The sequence below is a fragment of the Rhincodon typus genome, chromosome 6 (assembly GCF_021869965.1).
Source record: "Rhincodon typus isolate 14 chromosome 6, sRhiTyp1.1, whole genome shotgun sequence".
NCBI classification, from domain to species: domain Eukaryota; kingdom Metazoa; phylum Chordata; class Chondrichthyes; order Orectolobiformes; family Rhincodontidae; genus Rhincodon; species Rhincodon typus.
Window position 1 is genome coordinate 38,827,283 of NC_063337.1, and position 23,714 is coordinate 38,850,996.

At 41.0% G+C, this 23,714-nt stretch overlaps 1 protein-coding gene across 3 annotated transcripts in view; it reads left to right on the plus strand.

The window, feature by feature from the left end:
• Positions 1–23,714, plus strand: part of cryl1 (crystallin, lambda 1) — a 112,681-nt gene that overhangs the window by 49,541 nt on the left and 39,426 nt on the right. For 2 of the 3 annotated variants that reach the window (XM_020530113.2, XM_048598071.1), the window contains 2 exons: positions 7,455–7,616; positions 20,254–20,448. In XM_020530113.2, coding sequence (XP_020385702.2) covers positions 7,455–7,616; positions 20,254–20,448 — 357 coding nt within the window. The remainder of the gene's footprint in view (positions 1–7,454; positions 7,617–20,253; positions 20,449–23,714) is intronic. The other variant, XM_048598072.1, reaches the window with a different exon arrangement.

The window sequence follows — 23,714 nt, forward strand, 5'->3', positions numbered from 1 at the left end:
GTTAATGACTTTCCTTCTATCATAAAGTCAGAAGTGGGGATATTTACTAATGATTGCATAATGTTTAGCACCATTAATGACTCTTAAGGTACTGAAGCAGTCTCTGACCAAATGCAGCATGACCTGGACATTATTCAGCTTTGGCCTAAAATTTGGCAAGCCACATTTGCACCACACAAGTGCCAGACTATGACTATCTCCAACAACAGAGAATCTAACTACTGTCCCTTGATCTTCAATGCATAACCAATGCTAAATCCTCCACCTTCAACATCATGGAGATTACCATTGACCAGAACCTGAATTGGACAAGCCATATAACTACTGTGGCTACAAAAGCAAGTCAGAGGTGCGGCTTTCATGGTGAGTAACTTACCTCCTGTCTCCATAAAGCATACAAGACACAAGTCAGGAATGTGATAGAGTACTTTCTATTTGCCTGGATGAGTACAACTACAAAAACATTTAAGAAGTTTAACACCATCCAAGACAAAGCAGACTGCTTGATTGGGATCACATCCAAAAATATCCACGCCCTCCACCACTGATGCTCAGTAGCAGCAGTGTGTACTATCTACAAAATGCATTGCAGAGATTTACCAAAACTCCTTACACAGCACCTTCTAAACCAGCAATCGCTTCCATCGAAGAACAAGGGCAGCAGATACATGGGAATGCGGCAATCTGCAAGTTCCCCTCTAAGCCATTCACATCCTGGCTTGGAAATATATTGCTGTTTCTTCACTGTAGCTGAGTCAAAATCCTGGAATTCCATCCCTAACAGCGTTGTGGGTCTACTTACAGCATATGGATTGCAACAGTTCAAGAAGGCAGCTCACCACCACGTTCTCAAGGGCAACTAAGGTTGGGTGAGAAATACTGGCCGGAGCCAGCGAAGTCCACATCCCATGAGTGAATGAAAAACAAATTGAATTCTAAACGAAAACTAATTAGATGTGTTCCTGTTTATGTCTTTTCTGAATAAATTTGGCCATTGCTACCTTCTGTGTTTTGCATTATTATCATGTGTACACTTTCAAGTAACCCATAAAACAAATTAACTAACAAGTGATAGCCTTTCAAAGGCCATGGCAACACATGATGCATGCTATCCCTACAATGCTCACTACTTGAAGGTATCAGATGTTTCATTGCACACCGCATACTCCCTATCTAGGGCCAGCCGGCAGTAACACAGAAGAGGGGCATTCAGTGAGGTATTATGAGTTTGTCCATCAGTCAGTACATAAACCTGTTGTTTACCATCTTGGTAAGGCTCAGCAGCAAACCTACAAGGAGGTCCTCCAACTGCCCACCCTATCTGCACAGGCTGGCCAAATCTTAGGAGCATGGAGCTGAATTCATATCCCTCTCTACAACCCAAGTTATTTGATTCATCAGGACACGCGTTGAACAGAAGAACACTGTGAACAGATTGATGCGGCAAATAGACTTGGGCTTTGAAGATGTTACTTATCATCTGTAATCTCCTCTTGCACAAATGTGAAGAAGAATTCAGCCCCAGCCCTATGAGTTTGACAGTGGCACTTTGGAATTGGCATGTACTCTCTCTCCTGATATGCCACCTCTGAAACTCTGCATACCATCTCCTGAGCTATATTTCCTCTTATATTAATGCTTGAAACTCACTCATCTCTTCTGTCCAATCTGAAACCAGGGGACTATGCACCTGCAAGACTATGAGGATGTCTCCAAAATGCATCATTACAAACAAACAAAGAGTAAGTTCATCTGTGACAATCATTGTGAAATATCAATTCTTTTTGTAGCAGCAAAAATTCTTGTAAGAGTTATTCTTAACCAGATTGTTACTTACCTTGTTGACTCTGTGTACTCAGAATTGCCTCGTGACATCCATGCGGGTTGGGAAACGTGGACATGCTCTTTGTAGCAAGTCAGATTCAAGAAAAGCTCTGCAAACAGGATAAGTATCTCTAAATGGTGTTCAGTGACCCTCCTAGTAGGTCTGTGGAAGGTTCTCTGCAACATGGCTGTTTTGGTAAAATGATCAGTGTCATTCCCTGATTTCAAAGTGGCATGATGGCCAATGTGATACAAAGTGGTATGTCACCAGATGTCTGCCCTGTCACTTAGGCACCAAGCCAGGGTCTGTATTGGCTCCAACTCTTTGCCATGTACTTCTCAGCCGTGCTCCTCTATGCACTCAAAGATCTTGATACACAAGTATACGTTCAATTCAGAACAGACTGCAACCTCTTCAACTTGCAAAGGCTCAAGACTTCTACAAAGGTTAATGAACAGCTACTGAGTGAACTCTCGTTCTTGGATGATTGCAATCACATTGCACAAAGTCAGGAAGACATTAAGCTGTTTGTTTATAACTTGGCCCTAGCCTTGGTACACTATGGCCTGATAATAAGTCTGAAGACAGAGATCTTATATCCACTTGCCCCATCTATGTGCTTCAAGACCCCACAGTCACTATCAATAATACATCTCTCCTTCTCGAAAGACACTACTGGATGACAAAATCAACCACTGTCTGACAAAAGCAAACTCTGTCATTGGCAGACTCACTCACAAACTTTGGAAAGAGCATGATGTTTCTCTCAAAACAAAGATAAAAGTCTGGCAGGTAATGGTCTTTACATTATTGATTTTTGGGTGTAAGACATGTACAACCTATTGGAATGCCATGAAGCAACTAGAAGCATTGTATCTTCATTTTCTTTTTCTTTTGCAAAAGAAGGTGGCAGGACAATTTCTCAGATCAAGGTTTGGCAAAGTACAATATACATGGCATCAAGAGGGTGCTCATTCTAGCTCAGCTTTGCTGCATCGGTCATCGGGGTCACATGGAGGATTCTGGATACAAAGGCAATACTCTGAATACTTTGGTATGACAGTATGTCTGAAGAAGAGAGATTGTGTATTAGCCTGTCTCTGGCCATGTATTCCCGTGACCCCAGAATCACTATCAAAAACATACCTCTTCATTCTTTACAGGGGTTTTGCTGCCTTGGAAGTATTTGTATTACAGGGGATCCTAAACTCTGATAATTTGTCCACAAGTAATAATATGAACAAGTTTCAACATAGTTCAAATAGCATAATGGGGTAAATATGCAGAGACCAACAATATTTACTCTGGGTCTGGGCATGAGTATCATTCTCCTCTTCTTAGACTGTCCCTTGAGGCTGAGGATGATTTTCTTACACTCCACAGTTATGTATCCTGAGGTGACTAAACAGTCCCCAGTGTTGAATTTGCACACTTCACAACATGTGGTAGTCTGATGAATTGAGTGTTGGCACACTAAGGTTTTCACGTGCTCTTTCCGTCTTTTTGTACTGAGCCTCCCCTGGACGTGTTGGAGATGCTTAAAATGGTTGACACCTTGGCAGATACTTCTTCTGTTTGGATGAACCTGGACAAGACTCGCATGAGTTGGTAGGAATCTAGCATTGTTTCAGAGAGGCTTTAAGGATGTCTTTAGTGTATTCCTTCTGCCCTCCTGGTATTTACTTGCTATTAATAATACTTAGAATAGAGAGCTTATTTTGAAAGTCTTTTGTCAGCACGCCCAGTGCATGAGATGAGAGCCATCAGGGATACTGGAACACCTATTCTGCTTCCAGATTTTCAGGATTTTTCAGAGGCACCTCTGGTAATATTTCTGTACACATTAGAGATATCTGCTGTATATTTCCGTATCTTCCACTCATACCGTAAGGTAAGATAACACTGCTGCACTGTAGAGCATGAGCTTGATTTCGGGTTTGAGGTCTTAGTAGTCAAACACACTGCTCCTCAGTTGACCAAAGGCTCTTGTGGAACACACGACATGATAATGAATTTCATCGATGTCTACCATCATTGAGAGGAGGCTTCCAAGGAATTCAGCTTGAACACAGCAGCAAAAGGAGGCAGCAAGTGGATATACTGAGGCCCAGGGTCAGGGGTCCAGCACTTTCAGCTCCAACATGGCAGCAAAGAAGGAGACAGTAAGAAGATATATTGGGGTGTAGGATCAGGGACCCTTGTAGCATGAGAGGAGGCATGGTTTAACAGCTGCAGCTTCAGGAAACTGCTGATTGGGGAAATGATTGGTTCATGATTTAAAAAGTTTATTTTTGGAAGCGGGATTAACAGAGAAATGATAGGAAAATGTGAAAGTTGCAGCCAACCTAATAAAGTAATATAAGTAAGCAAAGTACAGTAAGGGAAGTAAAATTAGTATAAAGGAAATACATTTAAGACTAAGTAAATAAATTTAAGACATAGCAGCACAGGTCAGTTGTGTGGAATGCATGGCTTATAATGGATGGGAAGTCAGAGACCCTACCATGCTCCTAGAGGACAGCAGAAATTTTACTTTGGGTTTCAGTGTTTGAATATGACTGGACTCACTGTTACATATCCGCCAATCTGAGAACATGTTATCCACGTAACTCTTAGCTTAGATGTGCCACAGTGGTCATACCACAGCTTAAGAGCCTGGAGGAAGGAAAGAAGGGAGTAACTGCGGACAGTCTAAAAGAAACAGGCAGATAGTACAGGAGTCCCTTGGCATCCCAACCACAAATCAGTTTCCCATTTTCCTGATGAGGGTCCTGGTTCCTCAGTTAAGAGGACATAAGGAATGTGTAAGGGGATAGATATAGGTTGAGTGAGTGGGCAAAATCTTGGCAGGTGGAGTTTATGATAGGAAAGTGTGAGGTCATGCACTGTGGTAGAAAGAATCAAAAGGCTGATTATTATTTAAATAGAGAGAGACTCCAAAAAAGTGCAATGCAGAGGGATCTAGGTATCTTGTGCATGCAACACAAAATGTTAGCATGCAGATGCAGCAAATAATTAAGAAAGCAAATGGAAATGTGGCCAATAATACTAGGGGGTTGGAATTTAAAAATAGACTCAGCAGGCTGCTTCTAGAATACTGTAAATGAGGTTTTGGTTCCTATATTTAGAAAAGCATATACTGGCATTTGAGGCTATTCAAAAGAGATTCATTAGAATGATTGCTGGGATTAAAGGATTAACTGGAGAGAACAGCTAAACAAGTACGGCTTTCTTCATTAGAGTTTAGAAGAATGAGATGTGATTTTATTGAAACATACAAGAATCTGAGGGAGCTTGGCAGGGTAGATATTGAAAAGATGTTACAACTACTGGGGGGAGGGGGCGGGGGCGCGGATCTTGAAACAGGAAGCATAGCTACAGAATGAGAGGACAGTCATTTAAAACAGATGTGAAGGAATTTCTCCCAGAGGGTAGAGAATGGCTGGAATTCTCTACACCAGAGTTAAGGAGGCTACATCATTGAAAACATTTACAGAGGAGGTAGGTAGATTTTTGAAATACCAGGGAGTTATAGCTATGCTCATCTGGCCTGAAAGAAAACGATCAGCATTGATCTTGTTCAATGGCAGGGCAGGCTTGAGCGGTTGACTGGCCTGCTCCTGCTCCTATTTATGTTTTAATGTTCTAGGAAATAATGACTAGGAATGAACAGGTTATATTCTGTTTGGTAGGCTGTGACTCATGGTGGACCGCAACAATCAGTACTTGGGCCCGAGCTGTTCACAACATGGGAGTTTGGGAACAAATGTGTTATTTCTTAATTTACAGATAACTCAAAGCTAAGTAGGAATGTGTGTTGTGATGAAAATGTAAAGCAGCTTCAGGAGGATTTGGACAGATTTAGTGCTTGGGCATGAAACAACATGAAATATAATATGGAAAAAATGCTAGATTATCCACTTTATTTAAGCAATACATCTGTTTCTTAATTGTAAAAGGTTGGAAAGTGAAGACGTACCTTTTCTGGTAACTAAAATTGCTGGTTCATCCCCTAATGCCAGAATAACTGCATGAGCTTAGTCTATTATATCCTGGACATGAGAGAAGAGGACCACTACTGCTAGTTCCACTCATTGGTTCATTGCGAAGGCAATGTAATTATTTGTTATGGCAATGGTGGCATTAAAGACCCTTTTAATGCAGCTATGAACTGCAACCTGGAACACTGTAGGAGAATGTCTCCTGTAGCTGCTGAAGGTACCTTCATGGACATTCGCAGAGCACAGTGCCCTAGATCAGTGACAGTCTGGCTAGTGCACCAGCCTGATTGTTGATCAGAAATATCCAACTTTGTAATTCTTGGCCTATAAGATCCAGTGAGCTGGGTAAGGCTCCAAAGGCAAACCCCCAACATGCTACCTTCTAACAGGCATCTGAAAAATTCCCTTCTTTTCTTTTGATAGTGCCTTCTACTTCAAGCAGAAAATTAACAGGTGAAGGAAAACCGATGTGGGTTTCTAATGAGATAACAAGGTGTAGAGCTGGATGAACACAGCAGGCCAAGCAGCATCAGAGGAGCAGGAAAGCTGACGTTTTGGGCCTATACCCTTCTTCAGAAATGGGGGAGGGGAAGGGGATTCTGAAATAAATAGGGAGAGAGGGGGAGGTGGATAGAAGATGAATAAAGGAGAAGATAGGTGGAAAGGAGACAGACAGGTCAAAGAGGCGGGGTTGGAGCCAGTAAGGGTGAGTGTAGGTGGGGAGTTAGGGAGGGGATAGGTCAGTCCAGGGAGGACGGACAGGTCAAGGGGGCGGGATGAGGTTAGTAGCTAGGAGATGGGGGTGGGGCTTGAGGTGGGAGGAGGGGATAGGTGGGAGGAAGGACAGGTTAGGGAGACGGGAACAAGCTGGGCTGGTTTTGGGTTGCGGTAGGGGGAGGGGAGATTTTGAAGCTTGTGAAGTCCACATTGATACCATTGGGCTGCAGGGTTCCCAAGTGAAATATGAGGTGCTGTTCCTGCAACCTTCGGGTGGCATCGTTGTGGCACTGCAGGAGGCCCAGGATGGACATGTCGTCTAAGGAGTGGGAGGGGGAGTTGAAATGGTTCGCGACTGGGAGGTGCAGTTGTTTTTCCTAACCGAGCGTAGGTGTTCCGCAAAGCGGTCTCCAAGCCTCCGCTCGGTTTCCCCGATGTAGAGGAGGCCACAACTGCAGTATACAGTATACCACATTAGCAGATGTGCAGGTGAACATCTGCTTGATGTAGAAGGTCTTCTTGGGGCCTGAGATGGGGGTGAGGGGGGAGGTGTAGGGGCAGATGTAGCACTTCCTGTGGTTGCAGGGAAAAGTGCCAGGTGTGGTGGGGCTGGAGGGGAGTGTGGAGCGGACAAGGGAGTCACGGAGAGAGTGGTCCCTCTGGAAGGCAGATAAGGGTGGGGAGGGAAAAATGTCTTTGGTGGTGGGGTCGGATTGCAGATGGCGGAAGTGTCGAAGGATGATGCGTTGGATTTTCTAATGATACAGGCTGGCTTCCAGAGTTTATTCTTCATGTTGTTTGCATGAAATATTCATTACATTATGTCACAGTACACGTTTGTAGCTCACATAACTGCTGCATGCAGAATGCGGAGTGATGTTGATTATATTTCATATCTTTATATGATGCAGGAATGTATTCCTGAGAATTTGGAACTGAAGAGGAAGGTTTTTCACGACCTAGATAAGCTTATGAATGACAACGTGATTCTCAGCAGTTCTACCTCTTGTCTTTTGCCTTCAAAATTGTTCACTGGTCTTAAGCATGTGAAACAATGCATTGTGGCCCATCCTGTAAGTATATATGCACTGCTCAGCAGTGATGTTTAACATATGTACCTAACTGTTCAGAGATTTAAATTGATTGAGTGTACACAGTGAATAGTTGCAAACTGAATGTTTGGATATGCTTATCAGGATTATGCATTTTGGGATGTGTAGAAAAAAGTGGTGCAAAGGAAAAGCGTTATATCACTAAATTCTTTCAGGTTTTCAATAAGATAATTAAAGACTGTTTGAAGATCCTTAACTTGTGTACATAGGCTATCAAATGAATAATAGCATCTAAAATGATGAAAATCAAGATTTTGATTACAGAACGAGGCAAGAGAGTGCTGAGCTGAAACTTAATAAATCATTTTGATTAGAATTTGCAGATGGGAGATCCTTGTTCCAATTGTAAATTTAAAAAAAAAGTTTATTTTTCAGTTCATTAAAATGAATAGTATTAAAAAAACTCACAAAGCATGTTTGAAATTACACAAGAAATCTGCCAAGGCTTAATTAGTTATAGAATAGAATCATACAGTACAGAAGAGGTCCTTTGGTCCATCTAGTCTGTACTGCTAAAATATCTACACTTTCTACATCAATCTCACTTTCCTACACTAGGCCGTAGTCTTGAATATTATGACACTGCAAGTGTTCATCCAAGTACTTTTTAAAGATTGTGAGGTTTCCTGCCTCGACTACCCTCCCAGGCAGTGCATTCCAGACCTCCTACATCCTTTAGGTGAAAAATATTGTCCTTCTAAACTTCCTGCCTTTCACCTTAAAAGTGTCTCCCCTTGTTCTTGACCCTTTGCCTAAGGGGAACAGCTGCTTTCTACCACTCTGTCTGTGCCCTTCGTAACCCAATATACCTCAATCCACCCACAACCTTCTCTGCTCCAAAGAAAACAACCTGAGCTTATCTAGCCTCTCTTCATAGCTGAAATGCTCTTCCCAGGCAACATCCTATGAATCTCCTCTGTACCCCGTCCAGTGCAATCACATTCTTCCTATAGTGAGTGACCAGAACTGCACACAGTACTTCAGCTGTGGCCTAACCAAAGCTACGTAGAACTCCCAATATAACCTCCTTGCTCTTACAATTTGTGCCTTGACTGATAAAGACAAGTATCCCGTGTGCCTTTTTAGTTACCCTGTTAATCACCTTCAGGGATCTGTGGACGAACACTCCAAGTTCCCTCTCTTCCTCTGAACTTCCTAGTGTCCTGCCTTTCAACGAGTACCCCCCCTTGTCTTCTTACTTCTTCCAAAGTGCATCACCCAATTTATCAGTATCATCAGTTTATCAGTCATTAAAGTTCAGCATGATTCCTTGTTATACTCAATACAAGAACTGAATTCCTTCACTATCACTGGGCCAAAATGCCTGAACTGTCTGCCTAACAGCTTGTGAGCATCCCTACATGTACTACGGTTGTTCAAGAAGGCAGATCAATACCTTCTCAAGGGCAATTAGGAATAGGTAATTAAATCTAACCAGGGATTGCTATATCCTGTCAACAAATAAAATAAAGTCTTTATTGACAAAACAAGCATCCAATATTCTTCAAAGATTTGTAAATATACAGCCCACATCACTGTACTTACACCATATGCTGCTCTAGAATCATCTGTCTTTTTACAATGTTCCATACATGGTGTACCACTTCACAATTAATCGCATTAAATTGCCATATATCTACCTATTTCATCAGTCTGATCGTTTTCTGTTGATTTTTCCTACTATCCACTCAATATTTATTATATTGTTGACCATTTTTTCCATGTTCAAACATTGAAATTTTACTTCCTGTAATCAAGTCTAGATCATTTATGTATGAGAAGAATTTCAAAGATTATAACACCAACTCCTGGGGCCCACTAGTCCAATCAGAAAGTCATATGTTTGCCTCCTATACCTTAGTCAATTGGGTGTCCACCTTTCACAGAAGTGTTACTGTGCACAAGGTGGCTATTTGGCCCATCCTGTCTGCACTGACTCTCTGAACATTTTGAGTCAATGCTCATCATCTTTCTTTTATCAGGAATCAGCCTAGAGAATCTCTTTCGAACAGCCTCAAATGCCAATGTTTCATTTTTTAAATACAGGGACCAAAATTGTACACTGTACTCGAGGTGCAGCCTCACAAATCCCTGTAAAGTTGTAAAAGGTTTTTAAATTCCAAACCACTAGAATAAAAGCCAAAATTCTATGTGTTTTCTTAATTACTTGCTGCACTTGTATGCTGACTTCTTGTGTTACGTGCACCCAAACGCTTAGATCCCTTTGCACTGCACTTGTTTGGAATCTTTCTCCATTTAAATAATTGTCTTCATTTTGATTCTTCCCGCCAAAGCATATGACCTCATTGCTCTCCTACATTAAACTCTATCTGATAAGCTTTTGCCCATTCATTCAACCTATTTGTATCCCCTTGCAGAATCCTTATGTCCTCATCTCAAAATGCCCTCATGTATCATCAGAAAGTTGGATACATTACACCCGCACCTCTCCTCTAAGTGATTAATATAGATGGTATATAATTGAGGCCCATGGACTGGTCCTTGTGGTATTTCACCAGTCTGAAGAAGACCTATTAATCCTGACTCTTTGTGTGCCAGCCAATCCTCAATCTATACTTCTACATTATTAGCAATATTGTGAGCTCCTATCTTTTATGTGGCACCTTATCTAATGCCTTCTGAAAATACAAGTACACTACATCTACTGGTTCCGGTTTATCAACTCTATTCGTTATATACTCAAAGAACTGCAGCAAATTTTTCAAACATGGTTTTTTTCACAAAACTATGTTGGCTCTGTATGATCATGTTAATCCAGTTGGACTTTTCCTGGAATAGATTGATTTCTGGAATATTTTGGAAACACTCCCTTTAAAACCCTTGGATGAAGCCAGCAGATCTTGATGATTTGTCTGCCTTTAGTCCCATTGGTTTATCAAATACTTGATCCCTTGAAATAGAGATCTTTACAAGATCTCTCTCCCATTAGCACCTTGCTTATTTGTCATCTTTGGAATGTTCTTTTCTCATTCCTTTGTAATTGTTCTTATTTGAGTTGAGGACACTGGTTTGAAACTGAATTTGAAATTCTGCTATGTCGTGCTCGCTAGCCCCCAGAGGATCCTTAAATATGAGATTTCTGTTAATCCTACCTCATTACACATTACTAAACCTAAAATCGCCTGTTCAATGATAGATTCTGCAAAATACTGCTCCAAGAAACAATCCCTCATGTGCTCTACATATTTGTCTTCCATGTTATGCTTGCCCATTGATTTATCCAGTCAATATGCAGATTAAAATCACCAACAACAATTGTAGTACTCTTCTTATAGGCATCCATTATTTCCCAATTTATACTTTAACCTAGAGTGGCACAGATCTTCGGGGTCTACAGAGGGCTGCAAGCTTGACCTCTTTACCTTCTTGTTCCTGATTTTCCATCCAAACTAATTCCGTATCATGATCTGTTACACCTATATCACTACTCACCACCACACTGATGACTTCTTTTAGTAACAAGCAACCCCACCTCCTTCCTTTTTGTCTATTCTTATTGAACGTTGAATGCCCTTGAATATTGAGTTCCCAGTCTTGGTCACCCTGTTACCATGTCTCCATAATTGCTATCAATTCATATTTATTTATTTCTATTTGTGCTGTCAACTCATCTATCTTGTAAAAACGCTTAGCATTTGTAACATAAAAGAACGTTAAGTTTTGATTTTTTTTAATGATCATTGCTTACTCATGTTCTAATTTCTGCACTCTTTGGCATATATTTTTCACCCCTTCCTGCTACACTTTGATTATTGTTTGCTTCCTCACCACCCTGCACCCTGCTTTCTCTTTTTTTTTGATTTTTTTTAAACTTCTCTTTCAATTGAACCATATTGCCAACTAATTACTTTAAAGCCATCTCCACAACTCTTCAGGACAGAGGGGTGGCCATGAGTACCCGCATGGGCCCCAGTTATGCTTGTCTCTTTGTGGGGTACATGGAACATTCCTTGTTCCAGTCCTATTCCGGCCCCCATCCACAACTCTTTCTCCGATATATTGATGATATCATCAGTGCTGCCTTCTTCTCTTGTCCAGAATTGAAAAAATTCATCGATTTTGCTTCCAGGTTCCACCCTGCCCTCACTTTCACCTGGTCTATCTATGACTCCTCCCTTCCCTTCCTCAACATCTCTGTTTCCATTTCTGGGGATAGACTGGCCACTAATATCCATTATAAAACTATTGACTCCCACAGCTACCAGGACTATACATCTCGCACGCTGCTTCCTGTAAATACTCCATCCCATTCTCTCAGTTCCTCTGTTTCCATCGCATTGTTCAAATGAGGCCAACTTCAACAAGGGAGCCTCTGAAATTTCCACCTACTTACTCAACCAAGGATTCCCCAGTACCGTTGTCAACAGGGCCCTCAACCGGTCCAGCCCATCTCCTGCACTTCCGCCCTCACCCCTTCTCTTCCCTCCCGCAACAGCGATAGGGTTCCCCTTGTCCTTACCTACCATCCCACCAGCATCGACATCCAGAAGATTATCAGATGCCATTTCTGCCACCTCCAGCAAGATGCCATCACCAGACACATATTCCCCTCCCCTCTGAGGAAGTTCTGAGGAAGGGCCACCAGACCCGAAACAGTAACTCCGTTTTTTACCTTCACAGATGCTGCCAGACCTGCTGAGCTTTTCCAGCAACTTTGTTTTTGTCCCCTTCCCTCCCTTGTCTATGTTCCACAGGGACTGTTCCCTCCAGGACACCCGGATCCACTTTTCCTTCACCCCCAACAGTCCACAACAGCCCCACGGCACCTTCCCCTGCAACCGGCAAAGGTGCAACACTTGCCCATTTACCTTCTCCCTCCCTACTATCCAAAGGCCCAAACATATTTCCAGGTGAAGCAACACTTCACCTGTACTTCCCAGAATCTGGTCGACTGCATTCACTGCTTTACGTTCTGCTCGCACAAAAGACCCTGAGCTACCTGTTACCTGCCATTTTAACTCACCACCCTGTTCCCTGGCCAACATCTCTGTCCCTGGCTTGCTGCAGTGTTGCAGCAAAGCTCAATGCAAGCTGGAAGAACAACACCTCATTTTCTGCTTGGGGACCCTGCAGCCCTCCAGACTCAATGTCAGGTTCAATAATTTTAGGGCCTAACTCTCCCATGTCCCAGCCCCCTACCCCACACACCAGGCCTTGTTATCACATGGCCTGCCATTACACACTACCTATTGTTAGTCACTAACATTCCCCATTAACAACTATTTACCCTTCTAGCCAGATCGTTATCAACTCCTTTGTCTATCCAACTGCTCTTCTCTCTCTTCGGGCTCTATCCTATTGTTTACTCCCTACCCCATCCCCCTCCCTATTTTCTGCATGTAAACCGACGTTTTCCCAGCTACCATCAGTTCTGTGGAAGGGTCACCGGACCTGAATTGTTAACTCTGATTTTTTCTTCACAGATGCTGCCAGACCTCCTGAGCTTTCCAGCAACTTCTGTTTTTGTTCCACAACTGTAGTTCACCAGGACACTGATCCCAGCATGGCTCAGTGAAGCCTATCCCAACGGGATACTTCTCTCTTTCCCTATTACTGATGCCAATGTCTCATGCATTGGAACCCATTTGTCCCACACTAATCTTTGAGCCATGTATTTATCTCACTAATCATACTTGCCCTAATATGGAGATTATTATCTTTGTGGTTCTTTCAAATGAGCCTGAGCTGCTTACAGTCTCTCAGCAGACTCTTTTTCCTGGTCTTCCTTCTGTTGATGGTGCTTATGTGGACCAAGACAATTGGATCCTTCCCCTTCCACTCTAAGTTCCTCTCCATCCAGAAGGGATGCCTTGAACTTTGCCACCAGGTAGGCAACACAGCTTTTGGGACCCTTTGTCTTTGCTGCACATGTGTTCAATGAGATCATGTGAAGTGTCCATGCTACATTATGAACATTCTACTTGGCTGAACTGCCCTGCCATACTTGATCGTACTTTTAACTTATTTTAACCGCCTTTAGTTTATTTTTACCTTATTCAGTAGTTTTAATGGAAAGTAGAAATTTATCACCTTTAGTCACAAATCAGCTCCCCTTCCTGGGCCTACAAATTCTTACTTTCCCTTTATTGGTGTCGAAGTACTAGTTTTAAACATGTCTGCTCTATTGTGTCTCTACTGATGTTTCCACTCCCTGTTTAAACTCCTCTCTCCTGTTGTCTCTTTGCTTATGCTGCTGGGAAAAACAAGAACTTTGAATGATGCCAATTTACTTAGAACTTCTTTCTGTTTATTTTTATTCTACCCAATAGCTCTACTATTCACTCCCCGCAGTATAGTATTTACTTCATAATCTTTTGTGAGAAAAGATGCAAACGCAACTGGCAGGGTTATTTCATACAGCAGCCGGTGCTTCTGCCTTTCTTTTTAGATCCTAGTTGGCTTCACTATTTCTTTAACTATTTTTTTGTTTTTTAAATGATTCCTGAAGGTTTTAGGTTTTTTTAATGTTAGTAATTAATCAATGCTCAGACATTCTTTGCTATTTATCAATTTTTTGCCCTATATATAGACTGATTTTGGACTACTTTCTGTACCTGACATTTGCAGTAATATTTTCTGTTTTATTTTAGCCTCTACTTCCTTTGACATCCAAGAAACTCTAGCTTTGGATTTTTCTTTTGTTTCCTTTGTATTGGAATATGCTTGGCTTGTATCTGAACTGGCTTCACCTTTTAAGGCCTGCCATTTATCTTATCAGTTTATTTTGGTCTGTTTGTATTCCCAGTCCTCCCATTGGTCCCTTCCCAAACAAATTAATTTGGCTTTCTTCCAATTTGAGCATTTTCATTTTCTCATTTTTCTTTGTCACTTTCTATAATCGTTTTAAGTCAGACCATATTATGATCACTATTTCCACAGACATTCTCGCACTGAAACACATTCTATTTGCTTCACTTCATTTTCTTGAACTAGATCCGGCACAACTTCCTCCCTCACAGGGCTGGAAATTTTATGTTTCTTGATGATGTAAAGAAGGTAGAATGGAAACTGAGCAGTCCACTTATTCCAGCACCTGCTGTCCAATCAAGCATTGGATTGCCAACTAGTGACTTATGGGAAAAAGGCCACTTAGATCAGCAATGTGAGACATGACATTATGTGACAGAGGGTTAATGCCTCAAACAATGAGTCAGTCACAGTTAGAATTGTAAAAGCTCTGCTCTCAGAATCTATCTTTCTTTTCAAAGGTGAAAAAGAAGTAGAATCACTGCTACTTTCCCATGAAAGTCTGCTGCTACGTTCAACCATGCTGGCAGGCTTTCTCTTTCTCCCCGTTCCACCTCATGATAGCTGCTTTAAAACACTCCCAAACATTTTCAACTCAGCTTGCTTGAAAAGAATGGAGTGTTAATTAGTGCTTTAAAAACTGGGGGAGGAGGGTGACTGCTGCTTGTCGTGCCCACTTGTCTTCTGTACTTTGTCAGACTAATGTGATGAGAATTGCAACCACAATTACATCATGCCCTATTTTACAATTGTGAAGTGGGTGGGAAGGTCAATGCATGGATGTAAAATCCATTCCAGTACTGATTAAGAAAGTCCTCCTGTAGACATCTTAGGGATTCTTCATCCCACCACTGCCTTTGCACAATTTTTGCCCACAGTTCGTGTTAGGATAGTTGAAGCCTCCTCCTATTAATGACATAACTCCAACCAAAATATTAAGTCTTTGAACCTTTCATTATTTTATCCCTCAGTTGAATTGTAATATTGTTCTTAACCCTTGCTGCCAGTCTGCTTATTTCTTTTACCCTTTCTTGTTCTTCCTAAACACATTGTAGCCAGAAGTATTGTCATTCAACATGTCATTCAACATTAATGTCAGGAGTCACTTCTTCACACAATTGTGGGAAATCTGGAAGTCTTTTTTTTCTAGTCTGAATGGCTTTTTGGAGAATGATTGGAAATTCAAAATTGAGATTGATGGATTTTTGTTATTAAATGGTATTGAGGGAGTTGGAATAAATGGTGTTAAGGTACAAATCAACTGCGATCTAATTGAATGCTGAGAGAGGCTTCAGAACCTACTCATGTTATTATGTTGTGTTCTCATATTATTGGCATACAATGGACCTTTAAAGTCTTTGTACTGCTTGATGTAACTGGAATGGATTTGTATTGCCTGGTTGCTTCTTGAGGGCTGTGACTTTCAAATTAAGTGCAATGATATCCATGCACAAACACCGAAGAGCAAACAACAGAAGACTGACTGAGGAAATCTGATTCCATCAAGAAGCTTCACTGCTTGAAGGTGACTGTTCTTTTTCATGAAAGGTGTAACTTATCCTAGAACACGTTATCTCACCTAGTCCTCAGCAAATGGCATTAGAAGCAAACAGCTTTTAAAATGAAAGCAGAAGAATTGAATTCTGAGGAAGGGTCACCAGAACCGAAATGTTAACTCTGTTTTCTCCTTCACAGACACTGCCAGATGTGCTAGCTTTTCCAGCAACTTTTTTTTTGTTCCAGAATTAAAAGGGGAACTGTTTTTAAAAAAAAGAAGGCAGAAGAATATTTAAAAGGGAACACCCAAATGGAAGTAAAATCTAATGAAAATAACCTAAAAAATTAATGTTTTTAATATTAGTTAATTAGTATTAATGGGAACATTTCAAGTGGTTTCAAGGTGTTAAATATAATCTGTTTGAAGGAAATGAACATGGTTGCAACAATCAAACAAGAAAGATGAATTGAAGAAGCCAGTTGCTTAAATAACAATTTAAAACCCCATTATTACTCACTGTAGAATTTTCAAGCCAAAACAAAGCTGAAATTATCTTCTAATGCAGAAAAGTAGAAAATTGTCTAAAGTTTTTAAATAGTATAATCATCTTTGGTAGTGTAGAACTTGACTATTGTTGAAAAAAGACACCCTTTGCTGAAGCTTTTCTTCATCAGGACATACTCAAAAATACCGATGTAAAGACGAACAATTTTTCACACTGCACAAGGAAAGGTTGCAGATTGGATTGGTTAGCAAGTGAACTGTGATAGAGGCGTAGTCGTGGAAAATGTACCAGTTGGTGATGACCATCAGATACCTGCCAGATTCTGTTTAATTTGAACCAGGCAGGTTGACTCTGGTTGGTCATTGACATTGCCTTGAGAAATGAACTAGAGAATAGGCTGTCACCTATTTTGTTAGATTGAAACAGACACAATGTATGTTCTGAGGAAGGTTCACCAGACCCGAAACGTTAACTCTGTTTTCTCCTCCACAGATGCTGCCAGACCTGCTGAGCTTTTCCAGCAACTTTGTTTTTGTTCACAATGTACGTACATGTTTTTTCTGCCCACAAACAATAGGGCCCTGTGTACCAATAGATTCTGTATGCAAGCCCAACTGACAATTTTAAATTGGTTTTCAGCATAATTCTTAGAACACTCAGAAATATTTAACGAATATTGTCCAATCAAAGCATCAAATCTAAAGTTGGACACTGAATTTTGAGTTTTGCGAGCATGGGTTGATTGAGTACGTTACTTGTTGTAAACAGCTGAAGGGACATGCTATTTAATATGATTCGCCAGTCTTTGGGACATATGTTCTACATAGTTGGTATGAAATTGTCACTAAAATTCATAGCCCACATTACCCATGTGTGGTAGGCAGGCAGCCTTTTACACTTGTTGGCACCTTTTGTTATTGCCAAATGCCACTTGTGTTAATATTACATGGTAGCACCATGAAAGAGTTAGCTTTACCAGTTGATCAAATTTTACATTACCTCTGCAGTGCAACCTGAGGTAGGCCGGACGTTTTTCTGCATTGAATGTGATGATCCTAGGCCTACTCATGAGTTTGTGCAGTGTACAGCAAGAAATGATCTGATCAGAGTAGCCATTATCTTGTAGGATGGCTTTGATGTGCCCTACTTCCGCAAAAGGCTTTTACTGTGAGCAAATTGCTTGAGCCCTATTTACAATGTTGTCAATAAGGCTAAGCTTATAGCGCACAAACTGTAGGAATCCCAATGTGTTTATTGACTAGAAAAGATAGGCCTTCTGTAGACAGTAACAGAAAAACCATGGCAGATTTCATGAACAAAAACAGAGGTTGCTGGCAAAGCTCAGCAGGTCTGGCAGGAATTGTGAAGAAAAATTTAGACTTAGTGTCTTGGGTCCGGTGACTGTTCCTCAGAACTTTAGGTTTTTAAGGTAGATTTCATAATTAGCACCTTAAGGAAAGCTTAGTAGTTAACTGTTGCCCATCATCTAACTTGACAACTTTAGGGCGGCACAATGGCTCAGTGGTTAGCACTGCTGCCTCACAGCACCAGGGACCCGGGTTCGATTCCACCCTTGGGTGACTGTCTGTGTGGAGTTTGCACATTTTCCCCATGTCTGTGTGGGTTTCCTCCAGGTGCTCTGTTTTCCTCCCACAGTCCAAACATGTGCAGGCTAGGTGGATTGACCATGCTAAATTGCCCAAAGTGTTCAGGGATGTGTAGATTGGGTGGGTTATGCGGGATGCATCTGGGTGGGATGCTCTGAGGGTCGGTGTGGACTTGTTGGGCCAAAGGGCCTGTTTCCATACTGTAGGGATTCTATGTTACTATGAATTCTCTGAACTAATCAATACTTTGCTAGATTCATCAACACTTCATCAGTTCTGTCTCTTAATACAGTAAAAATTGTCGTTCCACTCTACCTTGGTCACCCTGTGAATTCCCTGATGAGTGTAAGGTGAAAAGCTTCAAAAGAAGCTCAAGTAGATAATTTGACAATGACAAACCATGAGGTGTGCATCATGTGGTATAATTACCAATGGATAATAGATCCGGGAAAATATGGAGAAATTTGATCAAACAATAAAGGGAAGTCTTAACAACAAGAGTTCCTGCAGAATAGGATAAATGGTTACAAAAGATAATTGGACGGAACTTAGTAAATTAGTCACTGCAGGCCAGTGAAGAGGTGAACACACAACCTCTAAAATCAGCAAGATATCTTAGACTGGAACTGTGGGATGAATCTAGCAAAGTACTGAATCCCTAAAATTAGGAAGCATATTAAGGGAAGGAAAGAAAATAGGTTATTACGTATGTTACTGTAAGATAAAGGGGAATCTTAAGCAGATTTGTGAAGGAGATTGTGAGAATTAACAGAAAGGACAGTGCTAGAAATCAGTTATATGTGGGCTGATGACATGACCAAATTGTGAACAGAATAAGCTGGAATTTTAATCAACATTTTTGACAAACTGAGGAACAGTGAAATATAATATGACCAACTTATTACAACACTGTTTGCTAACAGACTTAATACTATTTTATTACTCAATTAAATAAGCAAATCAGGATAACCAGGTGTGCATAGTAAATGCCTTTTGATTAGTGTACACATCCTGAGATTGAGAAATGGCTTTCATAATCTGCTGCTGAAATTCTCATCCATGCCTTAGTCATACTAATCAGTCTCCCATTCACTCTAAACTTCAGTCATTCAAACCTGTGCAGCCTGCATCCTATCCCACATCAACTCCAGCATGTAAGATCATCACTGTAGGCATTGACTTACAATGGTGCCCACTCATCCATTTAAAATTCTCCTTGTATTTATTTTCCATGTATTGTACTGACAATTTTTTTTTTTACTTACACATGGGATGTGGGCATCATTGGCTGGGCCAGCATTTATTGCACATCCTTAGTTGCCCTTGAGAAGAAGGCAGTGAATTGAACCACTGCAGCCCACAATGCCAGTGGGGAGAGAGTTCCAGGATTTTAACCAAGTGACCCTGAAGGAATGAAAATATATTTTGAAGTCAGGATGATGAGTGGCTTGGAAGGGAACTTGAGGGCGATAGAATTTCCATACATCTGCTGCCCTTGTCATTCTAGATGGTAGTGGTCCTGAGGTTTGGAAGATGCTGTCTAAGGAGCTTTGATGAATTTCTGCCTACATCTTGTAGACAGTACAAAGGGGGTTGGGGGAACTGAATGTACAAAGTGGACTGCGGTGGATCAGGAAAGCAGCTCACTACTACCTTCTAAAGGACAGCTAGGGATGGGCAATAAAAGCTGGCCTAAGCCAGAAACACTCACATCTTATGAGCAAAGAAAAGAAAAATTAAAGCTGACATTTGAACTAATGAAAGCTTTAACATTTCTACAAAGTTTGTCAAAGTTTTCAGGCTCTGAGAGCTTTACTAAATAGATTGCTTTATAGGATGTAAGAGATGAAGCATAATACTTACTGCATTGGAGAAACAAGCTTCCCTAAACTATACTCCTACAGGTAAAGTATTGCACTAAGGGTATGAAATTGGAGAAGTACATGTCTCGAGAATGCAGCAGCTTGTTTTGAAGAAATACACACCTTCATCAGTCAGCAGTATTTTAATTGCTTGGTCTTTTCAAGTGTAGCTATTGAAAAGGAAGATGGAAGTTTTTGATGTAGTGGCAATGGGATGTTGTGGATGCATGATCCCAATGTTTAATGGATGCCATATGATGTTAGTTCAGTTGTTTCCTTGCCAACATCTGCAAATTTTCAATGAAACAACATAGCTTTAATACGAAGAGTTTGAAGAAAATTATGTTTATGTTCTCAGGTGAATCCGACGTACTATGTTCCTCTGGTTGAACTGGTTCCTCATCCTGAAACACATTCTGCTGTAATGGAACAAACGTATGCACTTATGAAAGATATTGGCCAGTCACCAGTCAAACTGAACAAAGAGATTGACGGATTTGTCTTGAATCGAATTCAGTATGCAATCATTGGAGAATCATGGAGACTGGTTCATGTATGTATGATCTCTTCAACAACTTACTGCGTACTCATCTGTTTATGTTAAATAATTAAGTATGTTGACTTTAAGATATTTTGTCCAGACATTTAATGACGTAGCGGGTTGGTTTTCTGATATTTTATGCCACAAAATGGCAGAATTAATCTTTTGCAGGTTTCTGAGATCAGATATTTTCTCACTTACAAAGAAAGGGCTCTGAATCTTGTATCTCTCATCCACCCTCCAAAACCCAATTGGAGTATCAGTACAAGGTAGCTAACAGCAGGTTGCCTATCCTCCAGGTTTGGGCGTGGAAAAAATAACCACGGCTATTAAGTATAAATATTTAAAAGTAGTTATTTGGCAGTACAGAGCTTGAGTATTTTGTTGAAGCTTTTCATCCCTCATTTGTCCGGATCTTTCCCAAGAATATGAATTCACGGAAACAAACATTTGTACTTCCTGAAAGGTAAGTGCTGGTTTGTTGGCAAATAGACTCTGATTGATAGAGATGTTGACATAGAGAATGCATCCATGAATGCTCATTTACACTTAACTACCAGGCTTCATTTAAATTTTAAACGAGGCAGGTTGACTCTGGTCAGGGCATTGCCCTGAGAAATGAACCAACCAATGACTATCGTCTATTTTGTTGGGTTGAAACAGGAAAGATGCACTTATATGTTCTTAACAAAGTAGGTGACAGCTCTTTGTGATGTTTGTCCCTCCTACATTGCTATACAGTAAGCCCTCATTTAAAGTCACCCCATGTAGCGTTGTTTTGCTTTAATGATGGTAAATTACTGGAGCCTGTGATCGCATTGAACACCTTGAGATTTGTTTTAACATTGGTTCCTCCTGTGCTGTCCAATCTCCAAGTTGTGGTCTTTCTCAATCACTAACCTTCTTCCCAACTATGTGACCTCTGTACTGTAGCCTCTTCCCCACTGCTGATCTCCAGGTTGTAGCCTCTGCCCATTCCTGACCTCCAGTTTGCAGCTTCATCACTGCTATTAGGAAGGGAGTTGAGGCATTCAACAGTATTGGATGGTTATTTAGTTAGTAATAGTGTGTAAAGTTATGGGCAAAAGGCAGGAGATCAGCACTATAAAATAGAGCCTGTGCAAGCACGATGGGCCGAATGGCCTTCTGCACTGTAATATTTCTGTGATTCTGAATTCCAGAACTTTGACTCAGTGCCAAAGTAGGAATGACAAAATACTTCAAAGTCAGAATGGGATATGACTTGGAGGGGAACTTGCAAATAGTGATGCATTGTACGTCTGCCCTGGACCAACTGGGTGATCAAGGTTGTGAGCTTTGAGGGGTCTGTTCAAGGAGATTTGGTGAGGTGTTGCAATGCATCCTGTAGGGGTACACACTGCTGAAAGGACAAAATGTTTAGGGTGGCGGATTAGGAGTTAATCAAATGAGCAAGCTGCTTTGTACTGAATAACATAAAGTTTCTTGAAACTCTCAGGTGTGTTATAATGGGGGCATACAGGCTAAGTGACCTGTAATTTCCAGATTTCTGCCTCCCTTTTTGAAAAAAATTGCTTTCTTCCTTGAATCAAGAGAGTTTTGGAAAATTAAGAACCAATGAATTAGCTAAATCACTAGCCATTTATTTTTAGATCCTAGTGTTATGATCCTGGTTGATGTTATTACTGGACAAGTCAGATTGCAGACTGAAATCTGGCTTGATGGATTTCTTTTTATTTAGTAAGTTGGTTTTTCATTGAAACATAAGCATTCCATGCTGCAGATTTGGTTTTAACAATTAAACAGAAGTGTATTGCACAAAAGAAATGAAGATAAGACAGAATATTTCTGAGTTCTGAGGAAGGGTCACCGGACCTGAAACGTTAACTCTGTTTTCTCCTCCACAGATGCTGCCGGACCTGCTGAGCTTTTCCAGCAACTTTGTTTTTGTTCCAGAGTATTTCAGGTTATTTGCATATAATGCAATATTAAAGATTTTAAAAAATAAGGTAACATACCATATTTCATCCAACCCAACAGCATCCCTTTGCATTACAGAAACACCAGAGAGAATACCTTCTCCATTATGCTGTCCTCAGCAATCACTCAGTAATGAGTATGATTCTCAACCTAGAAAGTTCCATGTTGTTGGTCATGGGTCCTGTGGTCCTTGGGTTGTTGATGAGCCTAATCCTAGAGCCATATCTCTGGCCACACATTTTACAGATGTTTCCGGGAGGTGGAACTGGTCCATGGCCTTGAGATTGTTGACATTCCTTTTCTGTACTTCCTCTTGCTGTCAGGTATTCGCAAAGAATTTTGTCCCTTCATACAGGAGTTTCCTCCAAGTTGGTTTCTTCAGAAGAGGGTCTCCCATGCATTGACATCTATATTACATTTCTTGAGGGAAGCCTTCAGAGAATCTTTGAAACACTTCCTGTGTTGTCCTCTCATTTGATGCTTTCCTTGAGCTGGATGAAGATGATTTGCTTTGGTAGTCAGAATTCCAGCATCCTAAGCACATGGCCAGCCCAGTGGAGTTGGTTTCAAAAAAATCATCGCTTTGATACTGATGCTGTTAGCTGCTTTAAGACAGCTGATGTTAGTACACCTATCTTCGCAGCTGATGTGGAGAATCTGTATCAAACAACATTGATGGTACTTCAAGGACTTAAGGTGGCATCTATAGGTAGTCCAAGTTTCCAACCCATGTAGAAAAGTCGGAAGGATGACTGCCTTATGCACAAGGATCTTGGTATCAGCACAGATATCATGTCATCTCATTGTTGGGTGTCCAAAGGTGGCACTCATAGATTTGAAGCTATATTGAATCTTTGCATCGATGTTAGCCTTACATGAAAGGTAGCTTCCCAGGTAGGGGAGATGCTCCAAACTTGGGAGGATTTCTCCGTTGACCATAATGGAGGGATGAACTGGAACTTGACCTGGGTGGATTGGTGAAGGATTTGAATGTTCTTGAGGTTGAGGCTGAGAGAAATTCTTCCATATGCTCCCGCAAAACATTAAGTGAGGGTTCAAGGTTCTGTTCTGAGACAGCAGTGATGATATTGTCATCCGAATACAGAAGTTCCACAAGTGAGGTGGGTATCATTTTCTTCTTATATTTCACTCAGTTGTAATCAGTGTCTGTACCACTGGGAAGCTTGTTCTTGACAAGATGAAGAATAGTGACAATGAAGATGGTGAAAAGGGTGGGAGGTGATGACACACCCCTGCTTTCATCCCTGTCTTGACCTCAAAGGACTCTGTCATTTTACTGTTGGTAAGGACTATGGCTG